At 41.5% G+C, this 26,536-nt stretch overlaps 1 protein-coding gene across 3 annotated transcripts in view; it reads left to right on the top strand.

The window, feature by feature from the left end:
• Positions 1 to 26,536, top strand: part of LOC141154787 (neuronal PAS domain-containing protein 2-like) — a 212,568-nt gene that overhangs the window by 146,679 nt on the left and 39,353 nt on the right. For all 3 annotated transcript variants that reach the window (XM_073641197.1, XM_073641198.1, XM_073641196.1), the window contains exons 6-10: positions 12,342 to 12,431; positions 13,794 to 13,914; positions 17,418 to 17,531; positions 23,056 to 23,174; positions 25,009 to 25,091. In XM_073641197.1, the coding sequence (XP_073497298.1) occupies positions 12,342 to 12,431; positions 13,794 to 13,914; positions 17,418 to 17,531; positions 23,056 to 23,174; positions 25,009 to 25,091 (527 nt within the window). The remainder of the gene's footprint in view (positions 1 to 12,341; positions 12,432 to 13,793; positions 13,915 to 17,417; positions 17,532 to 23,055; positions 23,175 to 25,008; positions 25,092 to 26,536) is intronic.

Raw genomic sequence — 26,536 nt, 5'->3', positions numbered from 1 at the left:
CTAAATTATTATTTATTTTTTAATTAATTTTTCCCAAAACTTTTGATGTGGGCTTCGCCATATTTTTGTATGCCAGCCAGGTACAGCATCCAGCTTCTATGAACGCGCCATTTTCCGGGACGGCTGCGGACTGCAATTTTCAGCGGGGGGCAGAAAGCTTGGGCCTCCCTGCGCTGCAGATTCCATCCCCCAGCTGCCTAGTTGTACCTGGCTGGACACAAAAATAGGGAGAAGCTCCACGTTTTTTTTTTTTTAATTATTTCATGAAATTCATGGAATAATTAAGAAAAAAAGGGCTTCCCTATATTGTTTGTGTCCAACCAGGTACAAATAGGCAGCTGGTGGTTGGGGGCAGCCCGTTCCTGCCTGCTGTACCTGGCTGGACCCAAATATAGTGCAAAGCCCCACGTCAATTTTTTTTTAATTATTTCAGGAAATTCATGAAATAATTAAAAAAAAATTATGTGGGGCTTCGCCCTATATTTGTGCCCAGTCAGGTACAGCAGGCAGGAACGGGCTGCCCCCAACCACCAGCTGCCTATTTGTACCTAGCCGGACACAATAATATAGGGAAGCCCTTTTTTTCTTAATTATTCCATGAATTTCATGAAATAATTAAAAAAAAAAATACGTGGGGCTTCGCCCTATTTTTGTGTCCAGCCAGGTACAACAAGGCAGCTGGGGGCTGGAATCCGCAGCGCAGGGAGGCCCAAGCTTTCTGGGCCCCACCCGCTGCAAATTGCAGTCCGCAGCCGCCCCGGAAAATGGCGCGTTCATAGAAACGCCATCTTCTGGCGCTGTACCCAACTCATCCAGGGCCCTGGTGCGGTGGCTCACTGGGTAATAAAGGGGTTAAGGCCAGCTTGGCATTATCAGCTGGCCCTAAGCCCGAAATTCATGGGGTCACGCCAATATTAGACATGACCACCATGAATTTCTAGTAAAGTATTTAAAAAAAACACAAACACCCAGAAAAAAGTCCTTTAATTGAAATAAAGACACAATTCTTTATTGTTCTAAATTAAACCATACTTACAGTCACGCCCATTCCAGCTTGAGCCAACGATCTCCTGCAATAAAAGTAAAATAATAAAGCAACCTCATCCTTACCTTTCCATGGTTCCCAGGACAGCTTCAGCTCTGCTACATCGAGATGACAGGCTGGACCGCAGCAGAACGCTGCCATCCAGCCTGTCATCCCGCAGACACTGAGAAGCGCAGGCATGCTTGCGCTCCTCAGTGTCTCGCTGTGACGGCATCCAGATGAGCCGAGGTCATGTCCAATGAACACAGCTCACCTCATGCACGTCACTGACAGCGTGGGAAAATTCTCCTGCACTCAGCGCTTCAGCGTGAGAATTTTCCCACGCTGTCAGTGACGTGCATGAGGTGCGCCGAGTTCATTGGACATGACCTCACCTCATGCACGTCACTGACAGCGTGGGAAAATTCTCACGCTGAAGCGCTGAGTGCAGGAGAATTCTCCCACGCTGTCAGTGACGTACATGAGGTGAGCCGAGTTCATTGTCGGCTCATCTGGATGCCGTCACAGCCAGACACTGAGGAGTGGAAGTATGCCTGCGCTTCTCAGTGTCTGCGGGATGACAGGCTGGATGGCAGCGTTCTGCTGCGGTCCAGCCTGTCATCTCGATGTAGCAGAGCTGGAGCCGTCGTGGGAGCCATGGAAAGGTAAGGATGAGGTTGCTTTATTATTTTTCTTTTATTGCAGGAGATCGTTGGCTTCAGCTGGAATGGGCGTGATGGTAAGTATGGTTTAATTTAGAACAATAAAGAATTGTGTGTTTATTTCAATTAAAGGACTTTTTTCTGGGTGTTTGTGTTTTTTTTAAATACTTTACTAGAAATTCATGGTGGTCATGTCTAATATTGGCGTGACCCCATGAATTTCGGGCTTAGGGCCAGCTGATAATGCCAAGCTGGCCTTAACCCCTTTATTACCCAGTGAGCCACCGCACCAGGGCCCTGGATGAGTTGGGTACAGCGCCAGAAGATGGCGCTTCTATGAACGCGCCATTTTCCGGGGCGGCTGCGGACTGCAATTTGCAGCGGGTGGGGCCCAGAAAGCTTGGGCCTCCCTGCGCTGCAGATTCCAGCCCCCAGCTGCCTAGCTGTACCTGGCTGGACACAAAAATAGGGCGAAGCTCCACGTTTTTTTTTTTTAAATTCATGAAATTCATGGAATAATTAAGAAAAAAAGGGCTTCCCTATATTGTTGTGTCCGGCTAGGTACAAATAGGCAGCTGGTGGTTGGGGGCAGCCCGTTCCTGCCTGCTGTACCTGACTGGACACAAATATAGGGCGAAGCCCCACGTCAATTTTTTTTAATTATTTCATGAATTTCCTGAAATGATTTAAAAAAAATTGACGTGGGGCTTCGCACTATATTTGTGTCCAGCCAGGTACAGCAGGCAGGAACGGGCTGCCCCCAACCACCAGCTGCCTATTTGTACCTGGTTGGACACAACAATATAGGGAAGCCCTTTTTTTCTTAATTATTTCATGAATTTCATGAAATAATTAAAAAAAAAAAATACGTGAAGCTTCTCCCTATTTTTGTGTCCAGCCAGGTACAACTAGGCAGCTGGGGGATGGAATCTGCAGCGCAGGGAGGCCCAAGCTTTCTGCCTCCCCCCCCCCCCCCCCGCTGAAAATTGCAGTCCGCAGCCGCCCCGGAAAATGGCGCGTTCATAGAAGCTGGATGCTGTACCTGGCTGGCATACAAAAATATGGCGAAGCCCACGTCAAAAGTTTTGGGAAAAATTAATTAAAAAATAAATAATAATTTAGGGACTGCATCTTTATTAACTCCTCAAATGTCATTTAGTGTTAAAATAATGGATTTATTTTAAAAAAAATTGACGTGGGGCTTCGCCCTATATTTGTGTCCAGCCAGGTACAGCAGGCAGGAACAGGCTGCCCCCAACCACCAGCTGCCTATTTGTACCTGGCCGGACACAACAATATAGGGAAGCCCTTTTTTAAAAAAATTATTTCATGAAATAATTTAAAAAAAATTGACGTGGGGCTTCGCACTATATTTGTGTCCAGCCAGGTACAGCAGGCAGGAATGGGCTGCCCCCAACCACCAGCTGCCTATTTGTACCTGGTTGGACACAACAATATAGGGAAGCCCTTTTTTTCTTAATTATTCCATGAATTTCATGAAATAATTTAAAAAAAAAATGCGTGGGGCTTCGCCCTATTTTTGTGTCCAGCCAGATACAACTAGGCAGCTGGGGGCTGGAATCCGCAGCGCAGGGAGACCCAAGCTTTCTGGGCCACCCCCGCTGCAAATTGCAGTCCGCAGCCGCCCCAGAAAATGGCGCGTTCATAGAAGCGCCATCTTCTGGCGCTGTACCCAACTCATCCAGGGCCCTGGTGCGGTGGCTCACTGGGTAATAAAGGGGTTAAGGCCAGCTTGGCATTATCAGCTGGCCCTAAGCCCGAAATTCATGGGGTCACGCCAATATTAGACATGACCACCATGAATTTCTAGTAAAGTATTTAAAAAAACACAACACCCAGAAAAAAGTCCTTTAATTGAAATAAACACACAATTCTTTATTGTTCTAAATTAAACCATACTTACCATCACGCCCATTCCAGCTGAAGCCAACGATCTCCTGCAATAAAAGTAAAATAATAAAGCAACCTCATCCTTACCTTTCCATGGCTCCCACGACAGCTTCAGCTCTGCTACATCGAGATGACAGGCTGGACCGCAGCAGAACGCTGCCATCCATCCTGTCATCCCGCAGACACTGAGAAGCGCAGGCACACTTCCACTCCTCAGTGTCTGGCTGTGACGGCATCCAGATGAGCCGTGGTCATGTCCAATGAACTCAGCTCACCTCATGTACGTCACTGACAGCGTGGGAAAATTCTCCTGCACTCAGCACTTCAGCGTGAGAATTTTCCCACGCTGTCAGTGACGTGCATGAGGTGAGCTGAGTTCATTGGACATGACCTCACCTCATGTATGTCACTGACAGCGTGGGAGAATTCTCACGCTGAAGCGCTGAGTGCAGGAGAATTTTCCCACGCTGTCAGTGACGTGCATGAGGTGAGCTGAGTTCATTGGACATGAACTCGGCTCATCTGGATGACGTCACAGAGAGACACTGAGGAGCGCAAGCATGCCTGCGCTTCTCCGTGTCTGCGGGATGACAGGCTGGATGGCAGCGTTCGGCTGCGGTCCAGCCTGTCATCTCGATGTAGCAGAGCTGAAGCTGTCGTGGGAACCATGGAAAGGTAAGGATGAGGTTGCTTTATTATTTTACTTTTATTGCAGGAGATCGTTGGCTTCAGCTGGAATGGGCGTGATGGTAAGTATGGTTTAATTTAGAACAATAAAGAATTGTGTCTTTATTTCAATTAAAGGACTTTATTCTGGGTGTTTGTGTTTTCTTTTAACTTTGACTATGGGGTTAGTAATGGGGGTGTCTTATAGACGCCTCTCCATTACTAACCTGGGCTTGATGTCAGCTGGCATTATAAGCTGACATCAACCCCAACCCTATTACCCCCTGCCACCGCACCAGGGCAGCGTGGAAGAGCGAGGCTAAGTGCCAGAATTGGCGCATCCTATGGATGCGCCATTTCTGGGGCGGCTGACGGCTGGTGTTTCTAGCCTGGGAGGGGGCCAATATTCATGGCACCCTTCCTGGGCTATTAATATCAGCCCCCAGCTGTCTGCCTAGCCTGTGCTAGCTATTAAATTAGGGGGGACCCCACGTTATTTTTTGGGGGGGGTTCCCCCATTTTAATAGCTAGTAAAGGCTAGGTATTCAGCTGGGGGCTGATATTAGTAGCCTGGGAAGCTCCGTGGGTATTACCCCCTTCCCAGGCTTCAAACATTTGCCCCAGCTGTCTGCTTAACCTCCGCTAGAGCCTAAAATTAAGGGGAACCCCACGCCAATTTTTTTTTAAATAAATCCTTTATTTTAACACTAAATGACAAGTACAGTAATCAACACTGTCACTGTACTTCATATATATGTGACTGACATGTTTCTATCTATCTAATCTATGTGTGATTCTCTATTCTTTCTATTCTAAATTGTCGGGTACAGATGCTGAATTGCCGGCCGGCTTTCTTAAAGAGACGGTGCATGAAAACACTATTATTTTTTTAAATAAATCCTTTACACTAAATGACAAGTACAGTAAGCAACACTGTCACTGTACTTCATATATATGTGACTGACATGTTTCTATCTATCTAATCTATGTGTGAAGCTCTATTCTATCTGTTATAAATTGTCGGGTACCGCTGCTGAATTGCCGGCCGGCTTTTTTAAAGAGACGGTGCACGAAAACACTAATATTTTTTTTAATAAATCCTTTACACTAAATGACAAGTACAGTAAGCAACACTGTCACTGTACTTCATATATATGTGACTGACATGTTTCTATCTATCTAATCTATGTGTGAAGCTCTATTCTTTCTGTTGTAAATTGTCGGGTACCGGTGTATGCCGCTGATGAATTGCCGGCTTTTCATGTCATTCTACATTATTCTTAGTTGTTTTCCTTCATGTAGAATTAACCTACAAGGAAAGAAAGGGTTTATTTTCATTCCGATATTTGTGTCCCATTGACTTGCATTGGTTTCCGGTATCGGAATCGGCGATATCCGATACTTTTTGGGTATCGGCCCGATCCAATCCGATACGATATTTCCTGATATCGGAAGGTATCGCTCAACACTAGTGATCAGCCATTGCTGGAGCACCAATATCTGACAGTCACTTTATAATGCATGCCGTTAGCGAGAGCCTGGAGGCCACACAGGTAGCCATATCCTGTTATGATATCAATTGCGGTCCTTGTAATACAGATAATTCTCAAAAATATTTAGCTAGTTTGTTTTATAGGAAAGTTGATTCTTAGTGATAAACATCAATTTAAATTTGATTTTTTTTTTCTAAATGATACCAACATATAGTGCCAAGATAACACTAATGTATACTGCCCTCATAATACCACTGTAATAGTGCATTACACTCCACAAAGATGTAACGTTTGGATAAACACATGGGGCTGGTTACGTATAAAAGTTTTTATTTTAATACTCCCTATGTATCAGGCACTGGCTGTATGATTTTAGCTGTGTATGTTTGACTTCTTTAGAGAAAAATATACTTTGAAAGCTGCCGGGGATCGAGCTGCATGAGAGAGTAGTCGAACAGGCGTGTCCCCGGTGGTTTCTCCCCACCCACTGCCCTGGAGTGACATATGTATATAGAGAAAGACCTATCAGTCACTGGCAGTGGGCAGGGAGGAGCCACCAGGGACCCACCTGTCCGACTAGTCTCCCATGTTGCTCAGTTTCTGGCAGCTTTTCACCCACTTTTTTCTTTGAAACGCTGCAGCGTTTCAGAGTCAAACATACATGGCTGAAATCATGCAACCAGTATCTGATACATGCTGTCAGGTTCCCTTTAAAAATATTAATAAAGATACTTTATCTCTCAACCATGTGCTCTTATTTAGGATTAAAAAATAAAAATGCATGTTTAACAGTGTCATAGGTAACTGTACCTTGTTCTGTTCACATATAGGGCCCGATGCATCAAAACTTTCACAACAAAATTCTGGCGTAAAAACTTTGAAAAGTTGCAAAATTTATGTGTAACTTGGAGATGCACCTAAATTTTGCTACTTCTGGTGTCTTCAAACCAGTTTTTCTAAGATCTGCTGAAATGGGCACAGCTAGGGTGGCACTGGGGCATGGTGACCTCCACTCTTCAAATTCATGACGAGCAGGGGCTGGAGTAAGATTTGTGGAGGATCGAGCACAGAGGTGTACGCCACTTGTCTGCTGCTCCTGATTCATGAAAAAGCATCTGAGTCCAACATTCTCCTCATCAAGACCAGTATGAAAAACGCCAGTCTTGATGCAGCGGGGCCATAGTCTTGCTTCCTCTCTCCTGCCCTCTTACCATAATGTCCTCCTTCCCGCCCTCCTTCAAACCCTCTCTCCCAACTCTCCTCCCACCTACCTCCATCCATCCATCCCTCTCCTGCTTGCTCCCTTCCTACCTCCCTTCCTTCCCCATGTTCTCCTCCAGATGGAAAAACAGAGATTAAAATATATTTTGTAGTTTTATTTTGCTTCTCTATTTCCCATTTTAAGCGCTCGCCTTTTAAAATTAGGATCTGTGGCAATTGTCGTATTTGTCACCCCTCCATAATGGGTCCTGACTTTGTGTCCTCCCTCCAAAGGCCCGATAACAGCATGCTCTGCCCCTGCAGTATGTACGTCCTTAGCTAACAGCTCTTACTTTCACCCTGAATTGTCTACATCGTAAGTCCTAATAACGAGCATTACTACTCAGCGAGCAGAGAGGACTCTGGCTTCATCAGGGAAATCAGCTGTTTCAATTAAAGGGTCAGCAAGTGCAGGATTTGGGGCAAAAGTTGGCCAAAAATTACGCTTCACTTGCATGCCATCATATATGATGCACAGAGGGAGGAGCCGTTTCTTTTTTTAGTAAGGGCGTAGTATGTGCTCATAAATTCACATTGCAATTAAACTTTTGCTCATATTGTTTTATTGTTTTTGGAGATTTACTCATATAAAAGTGAGACTATCGCAGAACAATGTGTCTACCCAGCTCCAGATGTCTCAGAGTTCATGTACTGTAACAACGGAGAGACACGAATATCTACACAAGGGGCTCCACGGGGAAGTGCTTATATTTAATGTGCTATTTTTATGTACTGAAAAGCCCTCATTTTCCATTACACTGGTAATATCCTATTGTGTGTGAATCAACATGCTGAGTCTTTCAGTGGCCACATGTTACATTGTAGGACACAGCAGGGCATACCACCCATATAGTAAAAGTTGCCAGAAAAGGATTTGTTGTAAAAAGTGGCCACAATACATTGGCAGTGTACGTACACTTAGCTTTCACATGTAAGCTCAAAAAAAGAAGCCGTAGAGCCCGATAAATCAATAAAACATGACCGCTCTAATGTGACTTCTATTATACCTGTGATAGCCAACACGGCACCTCTCAGAGGCCACGGAGAAAAGTCCTTTATTTATATGTATGTGATAAAAAGATATTTAGAGTTCAGAGACAAAAAAGGATCTGAATCCCAAAATGAACTATCCATCAAAAAAGAATCAAGAGTTATTTCTTAAAATGAGAACTAATTTACAACAACCAAAAAATAAGTGTGTGCTAAAGGAGAACTATGTAACCTTTAAAGAGAACACCACACTTAAAATAGAAGATTAAAATAGTTTATTCATTAAATCACTTACATAAATACATAATATTTCATTAATGTAATATGAACAAAAAATTCCAGGAAAGCAAATATGTGAAATGTGCGTCGGGCACAGGTGTCTAGGTGACTGATTAGGGTAACTATATCCCTCATGGGATCATAATCTAAATTACTTAACCTTGATCTAATACATTTATTTATTTTGTTGCGGACTTATTTTTCCACCAATTTGGGCTATGTTTTTCAGTATGACAATTGTGGTATAATTATGCACTTGCACTTTTATACATATGACTCTACTTATAGCCACCGAAAGAATTATATGCATGAATTTCAATCTCAATTTGATATTGATTATCAGATATTGAGTCTACCATTATTTGCATACCGATATACCCAATCGCTCTCACCACTTGTGTGCTCATTTATTCCTTTGAATTTTTTGTACGTTACATGAATATTATGTAGTTTTTTATTTAATAAATACACTGTTTTAATCTTCTATTTCAAGTCAAGTGTGGCGTTCCTCTTTATATGTTATATACTTAAATTAGAACTTTAAAGAAAAAACTATCTCATTCTTTTCGTATGTGAAATGTTGGAGAGCTTTGTACGGCCTTTATTAGGGCTTTTTCACATACCGCGTTTTTTATCCATTTTTATGCGCAGAATAAAAATCGGCATTTTATGGTAGTAACATAATGAATGAGATTTCTAAAATGCCATTCACACAGTGTGTGTTTCTTCCTTGCATTTTTCTGACACGTGATGTATTTTTAAAAAAAAACGCAGAGTGCCAATTCTTCCAGTGTTTTTACTGCTGTTTCTCTCTATTGAGATCAAAGGACCAAAAATCAGATCAAAAACGTGCAAAATGTTTGCAGCGATTTTCTAGTCATAGCCTGCACTTTTCATGCGAAAAAAACTGTGTGAACCTACCCTTACATTTCTACACTGTACATTGTATCAGCTTGTGACTCAAATTAGAAAATATGTCGATTATATGTTAAATTGATTTTCCAAACAGTAGAAGGTATAAAGAAAATGAATTAGTTTAAAGGGTATTCCCATCTCCAAGATCCTATTCCAATTTGTAATAATAATAATATTAGCAAATACCTCCAATTAGAAATGTAGTATAGTACTTCTGATTAGCTATGTCGCTTACCTCTTGTGCAGGCACTGCAGTAGCTTGGGTGTCCATGGTTATGACAACTCATGTAGTGACAGTTAGTTAGTTGTTAGAGGCCGTAACCTAAGATACCGCAATGTCTGCACATGAGGTAAGAGACATAGCTCATCAGAAGAACTATACTACATTTCTAATTGTAGGTATTTGCCAATATTATTATTATTACACCGACTACATATTGGGGTAAAATTTTGGAGATTGGAATACCCCTTTAAGTCCCTTCACAGTTCAGCCCCCTTCTGATCTAAATTGGATGGCATATTTTTGTGCTATGGGAATGATGATGGTAAAACCACTATAATTACCTATATACAATAATGTCACAACTGAGCTCAACCAATTTAGCAAAATAAGAAATGAATACATTTTAATTTTACAATATAATTGATGAAAAATTATTTAAAGGGAATGCGTCATCAGAAAATAAAATCAAGTTTATTTTCCAAAATCACTGTCTACATTAAAAAAAACATTGTTCGTAATATACAGTACAGACCAAAAGTTTGGACACACCTTCTCATTTAAAGATTTTTCTGTATTTTCATGACTTTGAAAATTGTACATACACACTGAAGGCATCAAAACTATGAATTAACACATGTGGAATTATATACTTAACAAAAAAGTGTGAAACAACTGAAATTATGTCTTATATTCTAGGTTCTTCAAAGTAGCCACCTTTTGCTTTGATGACTTCTTTGCACACTCTTGGCATTCTCTTGATGAGCTTCAAGAGGTAGTCACCGGAAATGGTTTACACTTCACAGGTGTGCCCTGTCAGGTTTAATAAGTGGGATTTCTTGCCTTATAAAAGTGGTTGGGACCATCAGTTGTGTTGTGCAGAAGTCTGGTGGATATACAGATGATAGTACTACTGAATAGACTGTTAGAATTTGTATTATGGCAAGAAAAAAGCAGCTAAGTAAAGAAAAACGAGTGGCAATTATTACTTTAAGAAATTAAGGTCAGTCAGTCCGAAAAATTGGGAAAACTTTGAAAGTGTCCCCAAGTGCAGTTGCAAAAACTATCAAGCGCTACAAAGAAACTGGCTCACATGAGGACCGTCCCAGGAAAGGAAGACCAAGAGTCACCTCTGCTTCTGAGGATAAGTTTATCCGAGTCACCAGCCTCAGAAATCGCAGGTTAACAGCAGCTCAGATTAGAGACCAGGTCAATGCCACACAGAGTTCTAGCAGCAGACACATCTCTACAACAACTGTTAAGAGGAGACTTTGTGCAGCAGGCCTTCATGGTAAAATAGCTGCTAGGAAACCACTGCTAAGGACAGGCAACAAGCAGAAGAGACTTGTTTGGGCTAAAGAACACAAGGAATGGACATTAGACCAGTGGAATTCTGTGCTTTGGTCTGAGGAGTCCAAATTTGAGATCTTTGGTTCCAACCACCGTGTCTTTGTGTGACGCAGAAAAGTTGAACGGATGGACTCTACATGCCTGGTTCCCACCGTGAAGCATGGAGGAGGAGGTGTGATGGTGTGGGGGTGCTTTGCTGGTGACACGGTTGGGGATTTATTCAAAATTGAAGGTATACTGAACCAGCATGGCTACCACAGCATCTTGCAGCGGCATGCTATTCCATCCCGTTTGCGTTTAGTTGGACCATCATTTATTTTTCATCAGGACAATGACCCCAAACACACCTCCAGGCTGTGTAAGGGCTATTTGACCAAGAAGGAGAGTGATGGGGTGCTACGCCAGATGACCTGGCCTCCACAGTCACCAGACCTAAACCCAATCGAGATGGTTTGGGGTGAGCTGGACCGCAGAGTGAAGGCAAAAGGGCCAACAAGTGCTAAGCATCTCTGGGAACTCCTTCAAGATTGTTGGAAGACCATTTCCGGTGACTACCTCTTGAAGCTCATCAAGAGAATGCCAAGAGTGTGCAAAGCAGTCATCAAAGCAAAAGGTGGCTACTTTGAAGAACCTAGAATATAAGACATATTTTCAGTTGTTTCACACTTTTTTGTTAAGTATATAATTCCACATGTGTTAATTCATAGTTTTGATGCCTTCAGTGTGAATGTACAATTTTCATAGTCATGAAAATACAGAAAAATCTTTAAATGAGAAGGTGTGTCCAAACTTTTGGTCTGTACTGTAGGTAATACATTCCCTTTAATTATCTTTCCATGTCTTGTATAGGTTGGTAAAGTAAACAAATAGGACCGGGCTCATACTATAACTTTACATCATGTCTTACTGTTTTGGTATACAAGAATAGCATGAATTATTGTGAAAAGAGACAACTATATAAAAGGAGAAATATAAGAACGCCCATGTTTAAAAGTGCTGAAGTTATTATGTGTTAATCATAGGGACGCCTCTGCATAGGAGATAGAAGCGTTTTAGAACACAATCGCTGTAGCTAGAAGTTTTCTCATATCTTGTTAAAGACTCCTGACAGCTTTCTTACTAACTGTTAAGTGTCTGACAATTGTACGAATAGAGAGGAGAAAGTGATGATAAAAATATATAGTGGTACAGATCAGATAATTAGGATGATGCGACTGCTGTGACACCGGCTTTTTGTATATGTACAATGTGATATCGAGCTGACAATTAGAATCTTCTGAATCTGACAATATTGATATTAAGCTGCTCGTCCTACATAATACTGTAGAAGACACCGCACCGGTGAGGACTGTTTCCTCGTCTCTAACATACAGAATATATGCAAAATTAATTCCGGGTGATTCAGTGACGGCTCCGGGCTAATTTTTTGCCTTGTCTAAAAATAACCTTAGATAAAAATAAATTGTATTTCCGCCTTTATGGTCTATCTATAGTAACTCTTGGAAGTTTCTAAAAAATCAATGTGCAGTTTGATTTAACATGTAAATTGAATTTGTGTTTCTATTTGTCAGGCTCTGGATGGGTTTCTAATTGCGCTGACCACAGACGGCATGATAATATATGTCTCCGACAGTGTTTCGTCTCTTCTTGGTCATTTACCGGTAAGTTATGTCTTTTATCAAGTCATATAGTAGAATATAGTCCTAAGGTATATAGGTTATAAAAAGTAGATAGATAGGTAGATAGATAGATACATAGATAGATAGATGGATCCTTTGCCAATTTTCATTTCAAATTCTCATTTTTTTAAGTGTTTAAAGGGGTCGACCTCACTTGAATATTTTTTTCTAGGCATGAATGGTTTAAAAATAATAAATAGAGGCATTGACATCATTCAGCACGTCTGCAGATCAGGCGCAGGCCACTATGGAGGTCTGTGCAAGCTCTAGACCCAATGTCTGTTCAGTTCACAAGTTTCCAAGACCGCTGCAGCCTGTGATGGGCTGCAGCGGTCAGGTGACTAGAGAAAGATCCTCTAGTCACTTGACTGCAGTAGCCAATCACGGGCTGCAGCGGTCCTGATAACTTCTGAACTAAACAGACATTGATTCTGAGAGTAGCGTAGACTGTGCTGAATCCGCGGGGGTGCTGAAGAGTGGGTATGTCTCTGTTATTTATTTTAAAGCCATTCATTCAGAGAAAAAAATGTATTAAGTTGTCAGAGAACCCATTCAACTAATAGATCATTGGAGTTACATTGCAAGTAATTCTCATTTCATATATTATTTCAATATTAAGGAGTTATCCGATTTCTACTAACCCTAGTAATGTGTAAAAAAAACCCTAATCTTTATTTGCCCTCCCCAGGTCCAGCGCTGTCTCTCTGCTGCTGCTCTGATCTTTGTTGATCAGCTGCACTGGTGACATCACGTCTACAGTGCTGCAGCCAACCACTGAGCTCCTGGGCTCTGCCAATTTAGATGACAAGAGCCTCTGAGCTCACTGAGTGTCGACGTGAGTTCACCCCTACAGCCGTTTAGAGGCTGGAGCAGCAACAGAGATGCAGGACCGGACCTGGGGAGGGTGAGTAAAACTCAGTTTTTTTTATTTATACAGTACATTACTGAGCCTATTGGCTATAAATCGTTAAAACAGGTAAACTCCTTTAAAGGAGATGCCCCATGTGGACAGTGCCTTGACTATATGAAGAGTCACTAGCAATCGGCTAAAACTCCATGGTTGTTAATTATTACCATTTGGGGGGTTGGAGGTGGCCCACATTTTGTCAGAAGTGGCCACTGCCGCTGATATTCAAATGTATGGGCTACATGGCTGCACTGATCCTCCAGAGCCACAATTGGTCTTTGCCATTGGCTTTGGATCTCAAAATCATGTAGTTTAGTGCACCATCATGTGAAGCTGATGCTGAAGACGCTTCACCTATTTTGTATGTAGCCTTACCTGTACTCCATAGTGACAGATCTTCATGTTACTGAACATGACAAAGCATCTTTTTGTACCAGTCAGATTTGGTGGACCAAAATATATTGAACTTTCTGCCGGAACGTGAACATGGTGAAGTGTATAAGATGCTGGCGCCTCATATACTTATGACGGAACCGGTCACTCCAGAATTTTTTAACAGTAAGTAAATCTCCAACTAGATTATGATATGATATATACTATGATGATCGCCTACTTTTATACATGATACATTATATTCTTAAAGAGGACGTGTCACCAGGTCAAAAGTGAACAGAATTTACACTTTTATTTTATTCCCACTGCTCCTCTGAGAATCCCGTTGTTTTTTTATATTCTGCCATAAGGACATATGGGTCTTTTATTTTGTTCACCAAATATGCTAATTGTTATAGCCATTACCATGAAGACATTGCTCATAGGATTCTCAGGGGCGTGTCTTTAGACTTCTCTGCATAATTATTCTGAGAGCACCGCCCCCTTGGAAACACCATTACAATTAGCATATTGGGCACACTAACTAAAAAAAGCCATATCCTTGGAACCGTATGGCGAATTTAAAAAGAAATAAAATGGAATACCTTAGAGAGCAGGAGCATTTATCAGGCCCCGAATACCGATTTAAATGGTCCTTGTATTATACCTTAACACTATATATGTGCACGCCTGCAGGTAGTGGACTAGTCAGGGACCGCTGTCAATCATTGCTACAGCACGATGGGTTCACTTCCACAGCAACATGTCTGATGTACCAGCATGTGCAATGAGAGCGGCGTGGAGGATAAGAAAGAGTCCCTAATTTCTTCATAAGTGCTTAGAAAACAAAGTATACATCATTAGATAGACAGCCTTCAGACACCTATTCATGGAACTGAAATATAACCTAAGTTATAGGCACTAGCACCCAGTACTGAAGCCATGAAGTCATCTCTTTTCTCTCTACTCCAGCAATATATACAGTATACAGGTGCATCTCACTAAATTAGAATATCATCAAAAAGTTAATTTATTTCAGGTCTTCAATACAAAAAGTGAAACTCATATTATAAATAGTAATTACAAAGAGAGTGATCTATTTCAAGTGTTTATTTCTGGTAATGATGATGATTATGGCTTACAGCCAATGAAAACACAAAAGTCATTATCTCAGTAAATTAAAATAATTAACAAAAAACAACTGCAAAGGCTTCCTAAGCATTTAAAAAGGTCCCTCCCTTAGTCTTTTTCAGTAGGCTCCACAATCATGGGGAAGACTGCTGACTTGACAGATGTCCAGAAGGTAGTCGTTGAGACACTCCACAAGGTCCCCGAGTTCCAATTTTCATTTGGAAATCAAGGTCCCAGAGTCTGGAGGAAGAGTGGAGGGGCCACAATCCAAGCTGCTTGAGGCCTGGTGTGAAGTTTCCACAATCAGTAATGGTTTGGGGAGCCATGTCATCTGCTGGTGTAGGTCCACTGTGTTTTATCAAGACCAAAGTCAGCGCAGCCGTCTACCAGGAAATTTTAGAGCACTTCATGCTTCCCTCTGCCGACAAGCTTTTTGGAGATGGAAATGTCATTCTCCAGCAGGACTTGGCACCTGTCCACACTGCCAAAAATACCAATACCTGGTTTAAAAACAACAGTATCACTGTGCTTGATTGGCCAGAAAACTCGCCTGACCTTAACCCCATAGAGAAACTATGGGGTATTGTCAAGAGGAAGAGGAGAGACACCAGACCCAACAATGCAGATGAGCTGAAGGCTGCTATTAAAGCAACCTGGGCTTCCATAACACCTCAGCAGTGCCACAGGCTGATCGCCTCCATGCCACGCCGCATTGATGCAGTAATTGATGCAAAAGGAGCCCCGACCAAGTACTGAGCATACATTTCAGTAGGACAACATTTTGGATTTTATAAACATTTTTCAAGCTGTTGTTATAAAGTATTCTAATTTACTGAGATAATGACTTTTGTGTTTTCATTGGCTGTAAGCCATAATCATCAACATTAATAGAAATAAACACTTGAAATAGATCACTCTGTTTGTAATGACTCTATATAATATATGAGTTTCACTTTTTCTATTGAAGAACTGAAATAAATTAACTTTTTGATGATGTTCTAATTTAGTGAGATGCACCTGTATATATACTTAGACATGTACATTGCATTGAAATTGAAATACCAGAAGTGAAAAGTCATGGAACTATAAAGTCTCCACATTAAATGACTGGTTAATGATCTGCAAGTGATGAAAAAATGGAAACAACATTTTCAAAACATCTCAATTTATTCAGTATCGATTATGAGCACCACGCATGGAAATACATGCGCCTACACACTTTGGCACGAAAATCATCAAGATCCACTTCTGGCAGCTCCCTTTGTATTTGTCGAACAATGACGTTCCAGATGTCCTCAATGAAAGACAAGTCAGAAGACGCTACAGGCCATGATAGCAACATTTCGACCATGCAGGCTAATCACAGTAGCACAAGCAACATCCAGCTAAGCATTTTTGTGTTGAAAACTGCTCCTGGGACACTTTGGAGTAAAAGTCTTTCCACTGGTTCCACAACCAAATTAATGTAATGCCAAGTTGTTTACCTGGGATGAAGACTAGAGAGGTCCAGGTACTGTACACTGTGCCACCCCCTCACCATAATCCAGGGAGCAGGACAGGTGTCATGCTCCCTTGTTAAGGCATCTTCACATAGTTGCCCACATGGTCTCCAAACCAATATTTGACATCACTGTGTCCAAGTTAAAAGTAGATTTCATCACTGAAGAGGATAGACCTTCATACCAGCTTCCATTGTCATCGTGGTCTGTACCATGATATCCTTTGAGAACAGTGGTTTAAGGTCAATGAAGAGGTCTTCACGAGGGAACCTCACGCTGGTCCTACTCCTGGGATGATGGTGTGAGGTGGCATCATGTACTTTAGCAGGACTCTTATGGTCTTCATTCCAGGTACAATAATGGATCGGCATTACATTATATGGTCTTGGAACCAGTAGTAAGGCCAATTCTCTAAAGTGTCCCAGGAGTCGCTTTTCAACCCAACAATGCAAAGCCATATGTTGCTCGTGTTACTGTGAGCAGGCTGCATGACTGGTATCAACGTTACATGGAACAAACTGCTGATATATGTACTGACAATATGCAGTAAATGTGAAGCCAATACCCTCAATGTGAAGCATGTCTGTAAATCAGCGATGGCCCTTTTCTTAACCCCTACCTTTAAATCATTTTACTTTTTGTTTGTTTTTTCTTTTTTTGGGTCCATATGTTACATTGTAAAAAAGACAAAACAACAATGTAATAAAATGTAGAAACAAACCATTGAGTCTGAAGCTTAATAAGAATTTATGATGTTTTATCCAATCTGAAGAGGTGAGGGCCAGTGATGGGAACATTTCTGGAGCTCGTCTTTACGAGGCTGTAAACTTACACCATATTAAATCATACAAACCCTTTGGTTCATTACATTTACTTCCCAGTAAAATCTAAGTGTGGCACCAAACAGCATATATGTAAGAACAATGTATTATTTCACAGTTTTATGAAGTGGGAAATTGGCTTAAATGTAATTAGCGGCACAAAACAATGAACAGATATTACATTGTTTCGCAAATGACGATTTATTCTCATTCTCTCCTGTTACATTTCCATTTTCAGATGATAAACAAGTGGAGTTTTGTTGTCATTTAGCAAGAGGAAGTCTGGACCCAAACGAGCCTCCAACTTATGAATATGTCAAATTTGTTGTAGATTTTAAGTTTTTTACCCATGGTGAGTATGTAAAATTATATTTGGGGTTATCTATGTAAGGTATTGATTCTTGTATCAAATGAACATACACAGCATGCATTTCTATTTTCTGATAAGTATGGGGTATTGCCATGAACATCTCTACTCCCCAGGGGTTAGTATTCTGTCCTTACAACAGACGATACTTTGCTGTAAAGATGTAGCAGAGGTGAAGCTCTTATTTACCTCTTTTGGCTTCATCACTAGTGTTTTCCATGTAGCTGGTCGTGGGCGTTACAAACAGATGTGGCAAACTTGCTCCTGCTTTATCGGCATGTTCACATTGGCCAGCATAGGTACCACCATCACCTCTCCCAGTAGCTCCAGTTCTGCCCTGGAAGGCTCACTTTTGGGAAGGGTTTACATAATCCCTGCTTCCTTACAGCCTAGGAGACTCAGAAGATCTGGTAGAGTTGACAACTATATATGTCTAAAAGGTTAAAGGGAACCTGTGAAAAAATTGTACCCCCAAAACCATTAATATAAAAAATATAAGGCAGTTGATCCCTTTATGACCTTAAAGTGCTGATTCAGCAGCGAGAAATTATGGTTTAAAGTTCAATCCTGAAGTGCATTGGGGTGTGACGGCGCACTTACAGCTCCTAAGCCTCTGCTAGTTTCCAGTACACTGGGGGGTGACGACGCACTTACAGCTCCTCAGCCTCTGGTGGTTTCCAGTGCATTGGGATGTGATGACGCACTTACAGCTCCTCAGCCTCTGATGGTTTCCAGTGCATTGGGATGTGACGACGCACTTACAGCTCCTCAGCCTCTGATGGTTTCCAGTGCTTTGGGATGTGACGACGCACTTACAGCTCCTCAGCCTCTGGTGGTTTCCAGCGCATTCTGGGGTGACGACACACTTACAGCTCCTCAGCCTCTGCTGGTATCCAGTGCATTGGGGGGTGACGGCGCACTTACAGCTCCTCAGCCTCTGCTGGTTTCCTGAATTATCAGCACCCTACCCTGGCTGATTGACAGTTCATTTGCCCTAGTACACGGACACTGACCTGTCAATCAGCTTGCGGTGCGTGCTTCCAGTTCAGGAACACAGCAGAGACTGAGAAGCTGTAAGTGCATCGTCACGCCCCAACGCACGTCCAAACTGAACTTCAAAGCGCAATTTCTCACTGCTAAAGCAGTGGTTTGAGGTTATAAAGGCATTGTCTGGCTTATCTGTTAAAGGGCTAAACACCCATATTAATAGTTTGGGGACAATTAAACATTTTTGACAGGTTCCTTTCAATACCAATGAAGCCTAAAATGTTATCATTTCTTATTTTCTTAATCATTTTGTAATTTTGTGGCTGTTTTGTATGTGGTGACTCACTATGTGTATAATGTGGATCTATTGTGTTATTAAGCTTTTATTTCTCATTGACATTATTTTGTTGGTCACATGGGAAGTCCTTTCTCTCCTCTGTTGTACATTTGTGCTTGCATCTTGTACCTGCAGGGGTAAATAGCAGTATATTTGCACCGGTATCACCATCTTCTATTTTATGTTATTGGTGAGTAATTTTTTAATCAGAAGCAGGACACACATTTAGATACAAATAGTCCTGCAGACAGCGCCACCTAGAGGCTAACATTGTAGCATGACTCTTTAGAGCGTATAGTAGTTACTCTGTCTTCTTATTTTTGTGGCGACAGGATTGTTCTCCTTCTTGACATACTGGATCAATATGCTAGAAATCATCTTACTTTATATGTAGAAGTGCGTCTTTTGTTGGCGTCAGTGAATAGCCTGTTAAATCCAACTACATGAACACATAATTGCAATAAGCAGCACGGATAACAGCGTCCCTGTAACCTTCTGTAATATAATAAAGTACAAGTGTCTTCCAATTAACCTTATGCCGGAGCTCTTATACCATCTATACATATTCAACGTGTTAATTAGCTGCTGCGCATTATAGCGGTGACTAATATGTCACTATGTCGTATGCCAGCGTGAGTAATGCTGCTATTGTGCTAATTCAACATGAATGGAAAACATCTCATTATAAGACCCCTTATTTGCCTTTCTGATGTTTTATTCTCACTGTTGACAGTAGTTGGGATAATAATGTAAAATATATTTGACAGTTAGATATATTTCACAGTTTTTTTTGCGTCGAATCATTATTTAGTGCTACAAAGCCAAATGTGCAGATACTCATGTCCTCCCTTACCCTTACTCTTGACATATCCGGAGATGAGTGGTGTAAGGTGACCCGCAGCTTTGGGAAAAAATGCATGACTTCCCAACCTTTTTTTTGGAGAAGGGGGAGATGTTAATGCTATAAGAGTCTTTATGCAGTTGAAATGTGAATTGAAGCCTTTTTGGATGTGATTGTGTGTGTGTGTGTGTAACATGCAGTGTGTTTCTAGCATAGTGTGTGTAGCATGAAGGATGTTTATGTGTAACACATTATATCTGTGCACAGATACACATACAATGTGCGTGTGTACACCAAATGGAGTGTGTGTATACCAGGAAGTGTATGCATCATGGAGTGTGTATATACATCATAGAGTACGTATGTGTATATACCATGGAGTGCGTATGTGTGAGTATATCATCAAGTGTATGTGTGTGTGTGTGTGTGTATACTATGGAATATATGTACGTATACCATGAAGTGAATGTATGTGTGTGTATACCATGGAGTGCGTGTATGTGTACACCATGAAATGTGTATGTATATCATGGAGTGAGTCTGTGTGTATACCATGAAGTGTGTGTGTATGTGTATATACCATGTAGTTCATGTGTGTGTGTATACCATGTAGTTCATGTGTCTATGTGTATATCATGGAGTGAGTCTGTTTGTATATCATGAAGTGAGTTTGTGTATATCATGTAGTTCATGTGTCTGTGTGCATATCATGGAGTGAGTCTGTGTGTATACCATGGAGCCTGTGTGTGTATACAATAAATTTAGTGTGTGTATACCATGAAGTTAGTGTGTATGTGTGTGTGTGTTTATACCATGTGTTTGTGTGGGCACGTTGGCGTGTGTGTACCATGGAACACCTTCCACCCAGTCATTATGGAAATAATGGTTTTAAAGGGAACCTGATATGTGATTCATGGTGCCTGAACCACAAGCAGCATGAGCCCAGCTAGCTCACTTATTGCAGCACTGTATATTTTACTTTGAAACACTGCGGCATTTCTGAGAAAATCTACTTTGAAAAGCTGGGGACTAAGTGTCTCGCTTGACTAGTTTGAAGCCGTTCCTCTGCAGCTTTCCCATGCACTTACACCTTTGACTGACAGGTCGTTCCCTATATATACACAGGGAGAGACCTGTCAGATTAGAGGAGCAGGCCGGGAGCAGTCAGTGGGGAGCGGCCCCTTGGAGGAGTCATCTGAGCAGCAGAGCCCCCAGCCTACTTCTCAGAGTGTTTCCTCTAGAACGCCGCAGCATTTCATAGTGAGACATATAGAGCTGCAGTAACGCAGTAAGATGAATTCACGTTACCCAAATTATGATTCAGATGACAGGTTCCCTTCTCACATAATGGTTATTGTTATGTATTGATTAAAGCAAAAGTTTTTATGTAGAAATATACTTGGAATATTCAGACACTGACACTTTTCCTGACACAGATCACTATTTTCATGTGTGTCAGTAACAGGAGATGGGGGCTCCTAATCATACTCGTCTAGCTGGGTATGGAAAAAGCTGAGGTTGACATTGCAAGTTAAGATGTTCTGACAGAAATGTTTTACAGGGACATTTGCAGAACTCAAAAGGAATGACTCACTACATACCTCCAGTGTGCAGTGCTGGTGGCACTAGGCCCAATAAAGAGTCTTCTTTTGAGCCATCTTTTATGATGTGTACTTCATATATCAATATATATATATATATATATATATATATATATATATATATACTGTAAATATACATTTATACATATATACTGTACAGACCAAAAGTTTGGACACACCTTCTCATTTAAAGATTTTTCTGTATTTTCATGACTGTGAAAATTGTACATTCACACTGAAGGCATCAAAACTATGAATTAACACATGTGGAATTATATACTTAACAAAAAAGTGTGAAACAACTGAAAATATGTCTTATATTCTAGGTTCTTCAAAGTAGCCACCTTTTGCTTTGATGACTGCTTTGCACACTCTTGGCATTCTTTTAATGAGCTTCAAGAGGTAGTCACCGGAAATGGTCTTCCAACAATCTTGAAGGAGTTCCCAGAGATGCTTAGCACTTGTTGGCCCTTTTGCCTTCACTCTGCGGTCCAGCTCACCCCAAACCATCTCGATTGGGTTCAGGTTTGGTGACTGTGGAGGCCAGGTCATCTGGTGTAGCATCCCATCACTCTCCTTCTTGGTCAAATAGCCCTTACAAAGCCTGGAGGTGTGTTTGGGGTCATTGTCCTGTTGAAAAATAAATGATGGTCAAACTAAACGCAAACCGGATGGAATAGCATGCCGCTGCAAGATGCTGTGGTAGCCATGCTGGTTCAGTATGCCTTCAATTTTGAATAAATCCCCAACCGTGTCACCAGCAAAGCCCCCCCACACCATCACACCTCCTCCTCCATGCTTCACGGTGAGAACCAGGCATGTAGAGTCCATCCGTTCACCTTTTCTGCGTCGCACAAAGACACGGTGGTTGGAACCAAAGATCTCAAATTTGGACTCATCAGACCAAAGCACAGATTTCCACTGGTCTAATGTCCATTCCTTGTGTTCTTTAGCCCAAACAAGTCTCTTCTGCTTGTTGCCTGTCCTTAGCAGTGGTTTCCTAGCAGCTATTTTACCATGAAGGCCTGCTGCACAAAGTCAGCATCTTGCAGCGGCATGCTATTGAGCTGGACCGCAGAGTGAAGGCAAAAGGGCCAACAAGTGCTAAGCATCTCTGGGAACTCCTTCAAGATTGTTGGAAGACCATTTCCGGTGACTACCTCTTGAAGCTCATCAAGAGAATGCCAAGAGTATGCAAAGCAGTCATCAAAGCAAAAGGTGGCTACTTTGAAGAACCTAGAATATAAGACGTATTTTCAGTTGTTTCACACTTTTTTGTTAAGTATATAATTCCACATGTGGTAATTCATAGTTTTGATGCCTTCAGTGTGAATGTACAATTTTCTCAGTCATGAAAATGCAGAAAAATCTTTAAATGAGAAGGTGTGTCCAAACTGTATGTATATATATATATATATATATATATATATGTATATATATATATATATATATATATATATATATATATATATATATATATATATATATATATATATATACCAGTCCAGCAGAGTATATGTCTTTTGTGTCTGTGAATAGGAATAGTAGTTCCCCAGAGTCGCAGCTTTCAGTTATCCATTTCTTTGGTGAATGTTTTAAGTGCAGTAACTCTGCCGCTATGATAAGATCACGTCATGTTATGCGTTCAGCTGACTTGCTGACAGATGGATAATTGTGTTCTGATCAGTCAAAAACTCTAATCTTACAATGTGCTGATGTGGCCCCTGTCTGCGTGTATTACAGTGCCTACGTCGTCATATAATGGCTTTGAGTCAGCTGTTGCAAGGGCGTTCCGGTCAGCCACGGAAGAGCAGATCTGTCTTGTAGCTACAGTCCGTCTCGTCACTCCACAGTTTCTGAAGGTGAGTACAGGATCTGTGTTATTACATGTATGTACAGGGGTGGGACAAGGTACTCAGCCACCTCCTTACCGTCAGCACAGTTTAGGAGACTGTCCTCCAGTTGGATGACGCAGGGGCGCATCTCCATGTGACATATTCACTGCTGGCATTCGCTTCATATACAGCGTGCCAGAGGCTGTACACATATACGGTGACTGCTCGAGAGTTCTGCAAGAGAGGCTTTACAGTGCCTGTCAGAAAGTACTCCCATACACCATACTTTAGCCAAAAAAGGCCCATGAACACCTCATGGACCCAAATGCAATAAGTGGGGGATAGAAATGTCCCCTCCCAGTGGGTAAGGCAGGTGCACCAGAGGTGACTGCAACTCTGTTCTCACTTATTGAAATATTTAAGTCCGACCAGGCCCGAGTTTACACAAAGTGGAACTCTGGGAAAAATTAAAAACGAGGCCCCAAATGATAACATATTGCTCCAATGTACAGAAACATTTATGGTGCATTTATACGAGCCGGTTTCAGACCATTAAACGAGCGTCGATTAACTATGTTCAAGTCATTTGGGTCTTGTTTACACAGGCAAAGAATGATAGGGGTAGAACGATCACTAATAGGATCTCTCTGTCCCTATCCCGTTTCCTGTTGTTGGCCGCTCATGTCCTGCTTACAAGCCCTGTTGAGAATGCTGATTTTTCCTCTGGCATAAACGATCCCGTCACACAATGTAGGAGTGTTTGGATTTTGTTGGAAGATTGCCGCCGTGTTTACCCCATGGACTCTCATCTGCACTGACAGCATTTTTAAATGTAGATGATACACACACACACACTCCATGTTACACACACTCAGAGGTACACAAACACACACATCTTATGTTAGAAAATGCACACCATGCTAGCCACACAGATAAAGTATGTTACACACATAGACACACTCATACGCCATGCTAGAAACCCACCCTGCATCTTATACATGCACATTTCATGTTACACACATTGCCTGCTTACACACACATCGCATGTTACACACACACATCGCATGTTACACACATTGCCTGTTACACACATACATTGCATGATATACACACACACTGCATGACACACACACTGCATGTTACACACGTTGCCTGCTACACACACACATTGCATGTTACACACACACATTGCATGTTACACACATTGCCTGCTACACATACAAATTGCATGTTACACACACATTGCATGTTACACACACACAATGCATGATGCACACATTGCCTGCTACACACACATCGCATGTTACAAACATTGCCTGTTACACACACACATTGCATGTTACACACACACACTGCATGATACACACATTGCCTGTTATACACACACATTGCCTGTTACACACACACATACTGCAGGATACACACACTGCATGTTACAGACATTGCCTGTTACACGCACACGCACAGCATGATGCACACACACTTTATGTTGCACACATACTTATTGCTTCTTACACACACATACACACACAGTTTGGGGACTCTGATGCAGCTGCGGCCTCAGAATGCACTGTAGTGACACTCCTGTTCTCACCCTATATTAATGATACTTCAAACATGCCACATTTTGTTGAATAAACCCACACTGACAGTATATAAAAGTACACAACATATAATAGTAGTGATAAGACACAACGTCCTTCAACATTTTAGGCCTCTAGGATTATATTCTGTTGGGTAATATTCTCGTTGTGCTTTTATACAACTTTATGTTGTTGCTTTAGGATCTGCTGTTATAACAAATATCTGTATTGCGACAAACGAAACCATTTTATGTTGTCTGTGTCTTCCTATGTTCCAGGAGTTGTGCAATGTAGAGGAGCCTTGTGAAGAATTTACCTCGAGGCACAGCTTAGAGTGGAAATTTCTCTTTTTAGACCACAGGTAAATTAACTTTCCCCTTACCATCCAGTAGGGAGGAAGTGCGGGGCAGATGCCCTTCCAGTGTTTCCACCCTACGGTTCCTCCTATAGATCTACAAGTCTGACCAAGCCACACCTTAAAGTCAGTGGATTTCTGTCTACAATACAAGATATAGCAAAACCTATAACTACAGTGAGGCCTGAAGGAAAGCTAACACATGGATTGTTTTCATTGCTATCTCATGATGCTCACCATCTAGTTATGCTCTGAACATCTGTTAGGTTTTTTGTCCCTTATTGTTAAAGTATAGACTCTGTTTCATAGATCAATGGTAAATGGGATCTTTTAGGATCTATTTCAAAACCAATCAGTACTCGAAAACAGTTCCTTAAAGGGGTTGTTTCATAAAGACAACACTTTTTAGAAAGACGTAAACCCAATGATCAGTTGATCATTTTCAGGTTGTCTTCCCAAACCCACATCAATCAAATGTTGTCACCAATACAAGTTACTGTAACTCAGTCCAGGGCTCTGTTGGGTTGGCAGTGGCTAAAGGAGACCTGATCATATCAAGTTTGAATGTTTTAAAATGAGCACATGAGGTGCACAAGAAGACAATGCATTCACATCTTGTTTCCAGTCTGGCCAACTATACTAGACGGTGAGGAGTTTGTTGAGGATGCCAGGAGAAACGAAGCATCATCCCCTTGGGGTCTTTCAAAGGAAAGATGAGGATACAATTAGGATTGATGATGTACTGCAGGGGTGAGGAACCTTTTTTCTGCCAAGGGCCATTTGGATATTTATAACATTCTTCGGGGGCTACACAAAATTTCTAACTTGAAAATTACCCTGCTATATTCGGTCAAACATTTAATTAACTCACTCCTAATGTGATGGCTGGAACTGCTTTTCTTTGGTGCGGCTGTGATGTTAGGTGGTATGGATGATGTTGCTAATCGTAAGTTAGTAACTGCTTTTCCAGATTTGTGTTGATCTAGAGCACAGACGACTCTTTGCAATACGTTTTGTAATGAACTTGCAGCAATAAGTCATACTGAACACAGATATATACTACACTGCAGGTCTTCCCACAGTGAGAAATTCATCATTGCTCACTTTACATTTATAGAACTCAAGTAGTGGGAGGTCTGCTGTATACATAACATAGGAGACACCAATACTGCTGTTATTACATCACATAGGAGACACCGGGACGCTGTATCTACATAATATAGGAGACACCGAGACTGCTGTATACCTAACATAGAAGACACCAATTCTGCTGTATATACATCACATAGGAGACACCGAGACCGCTGTATCTACATAACATAGGAGACACCAAGACTGCTGTATACACATCACATAGGAGACACCAAGACTGCTGTATATACATCACATAGGAGACACTGAGACTGCTGTATATACATCACATAGGAGGCACCAAGACTGCGGGCCTGAGG

Source organism: Phyllobates terribilis, unplaced genomic scaffold (assembly GCF_046119375.1).
Source record: "Phyllobates terribilis strain yellow unplaced genomic scaffold, ASM4611937v1 Scaffold_7__3_contigs__length_470593459, whole genome shotgun sequence".
In the NCBI taxonomy this organism is placed as follows: domain Eukaryota; kingdom Metazoa; phylum Chordata; class Amphibia; order Anura; family Dendrobatidae; genus Phyllobates; species Phyllobates terribilis.
This window is presented reverse-complemented; position numbering and strand designations above follow the sequence as displayed.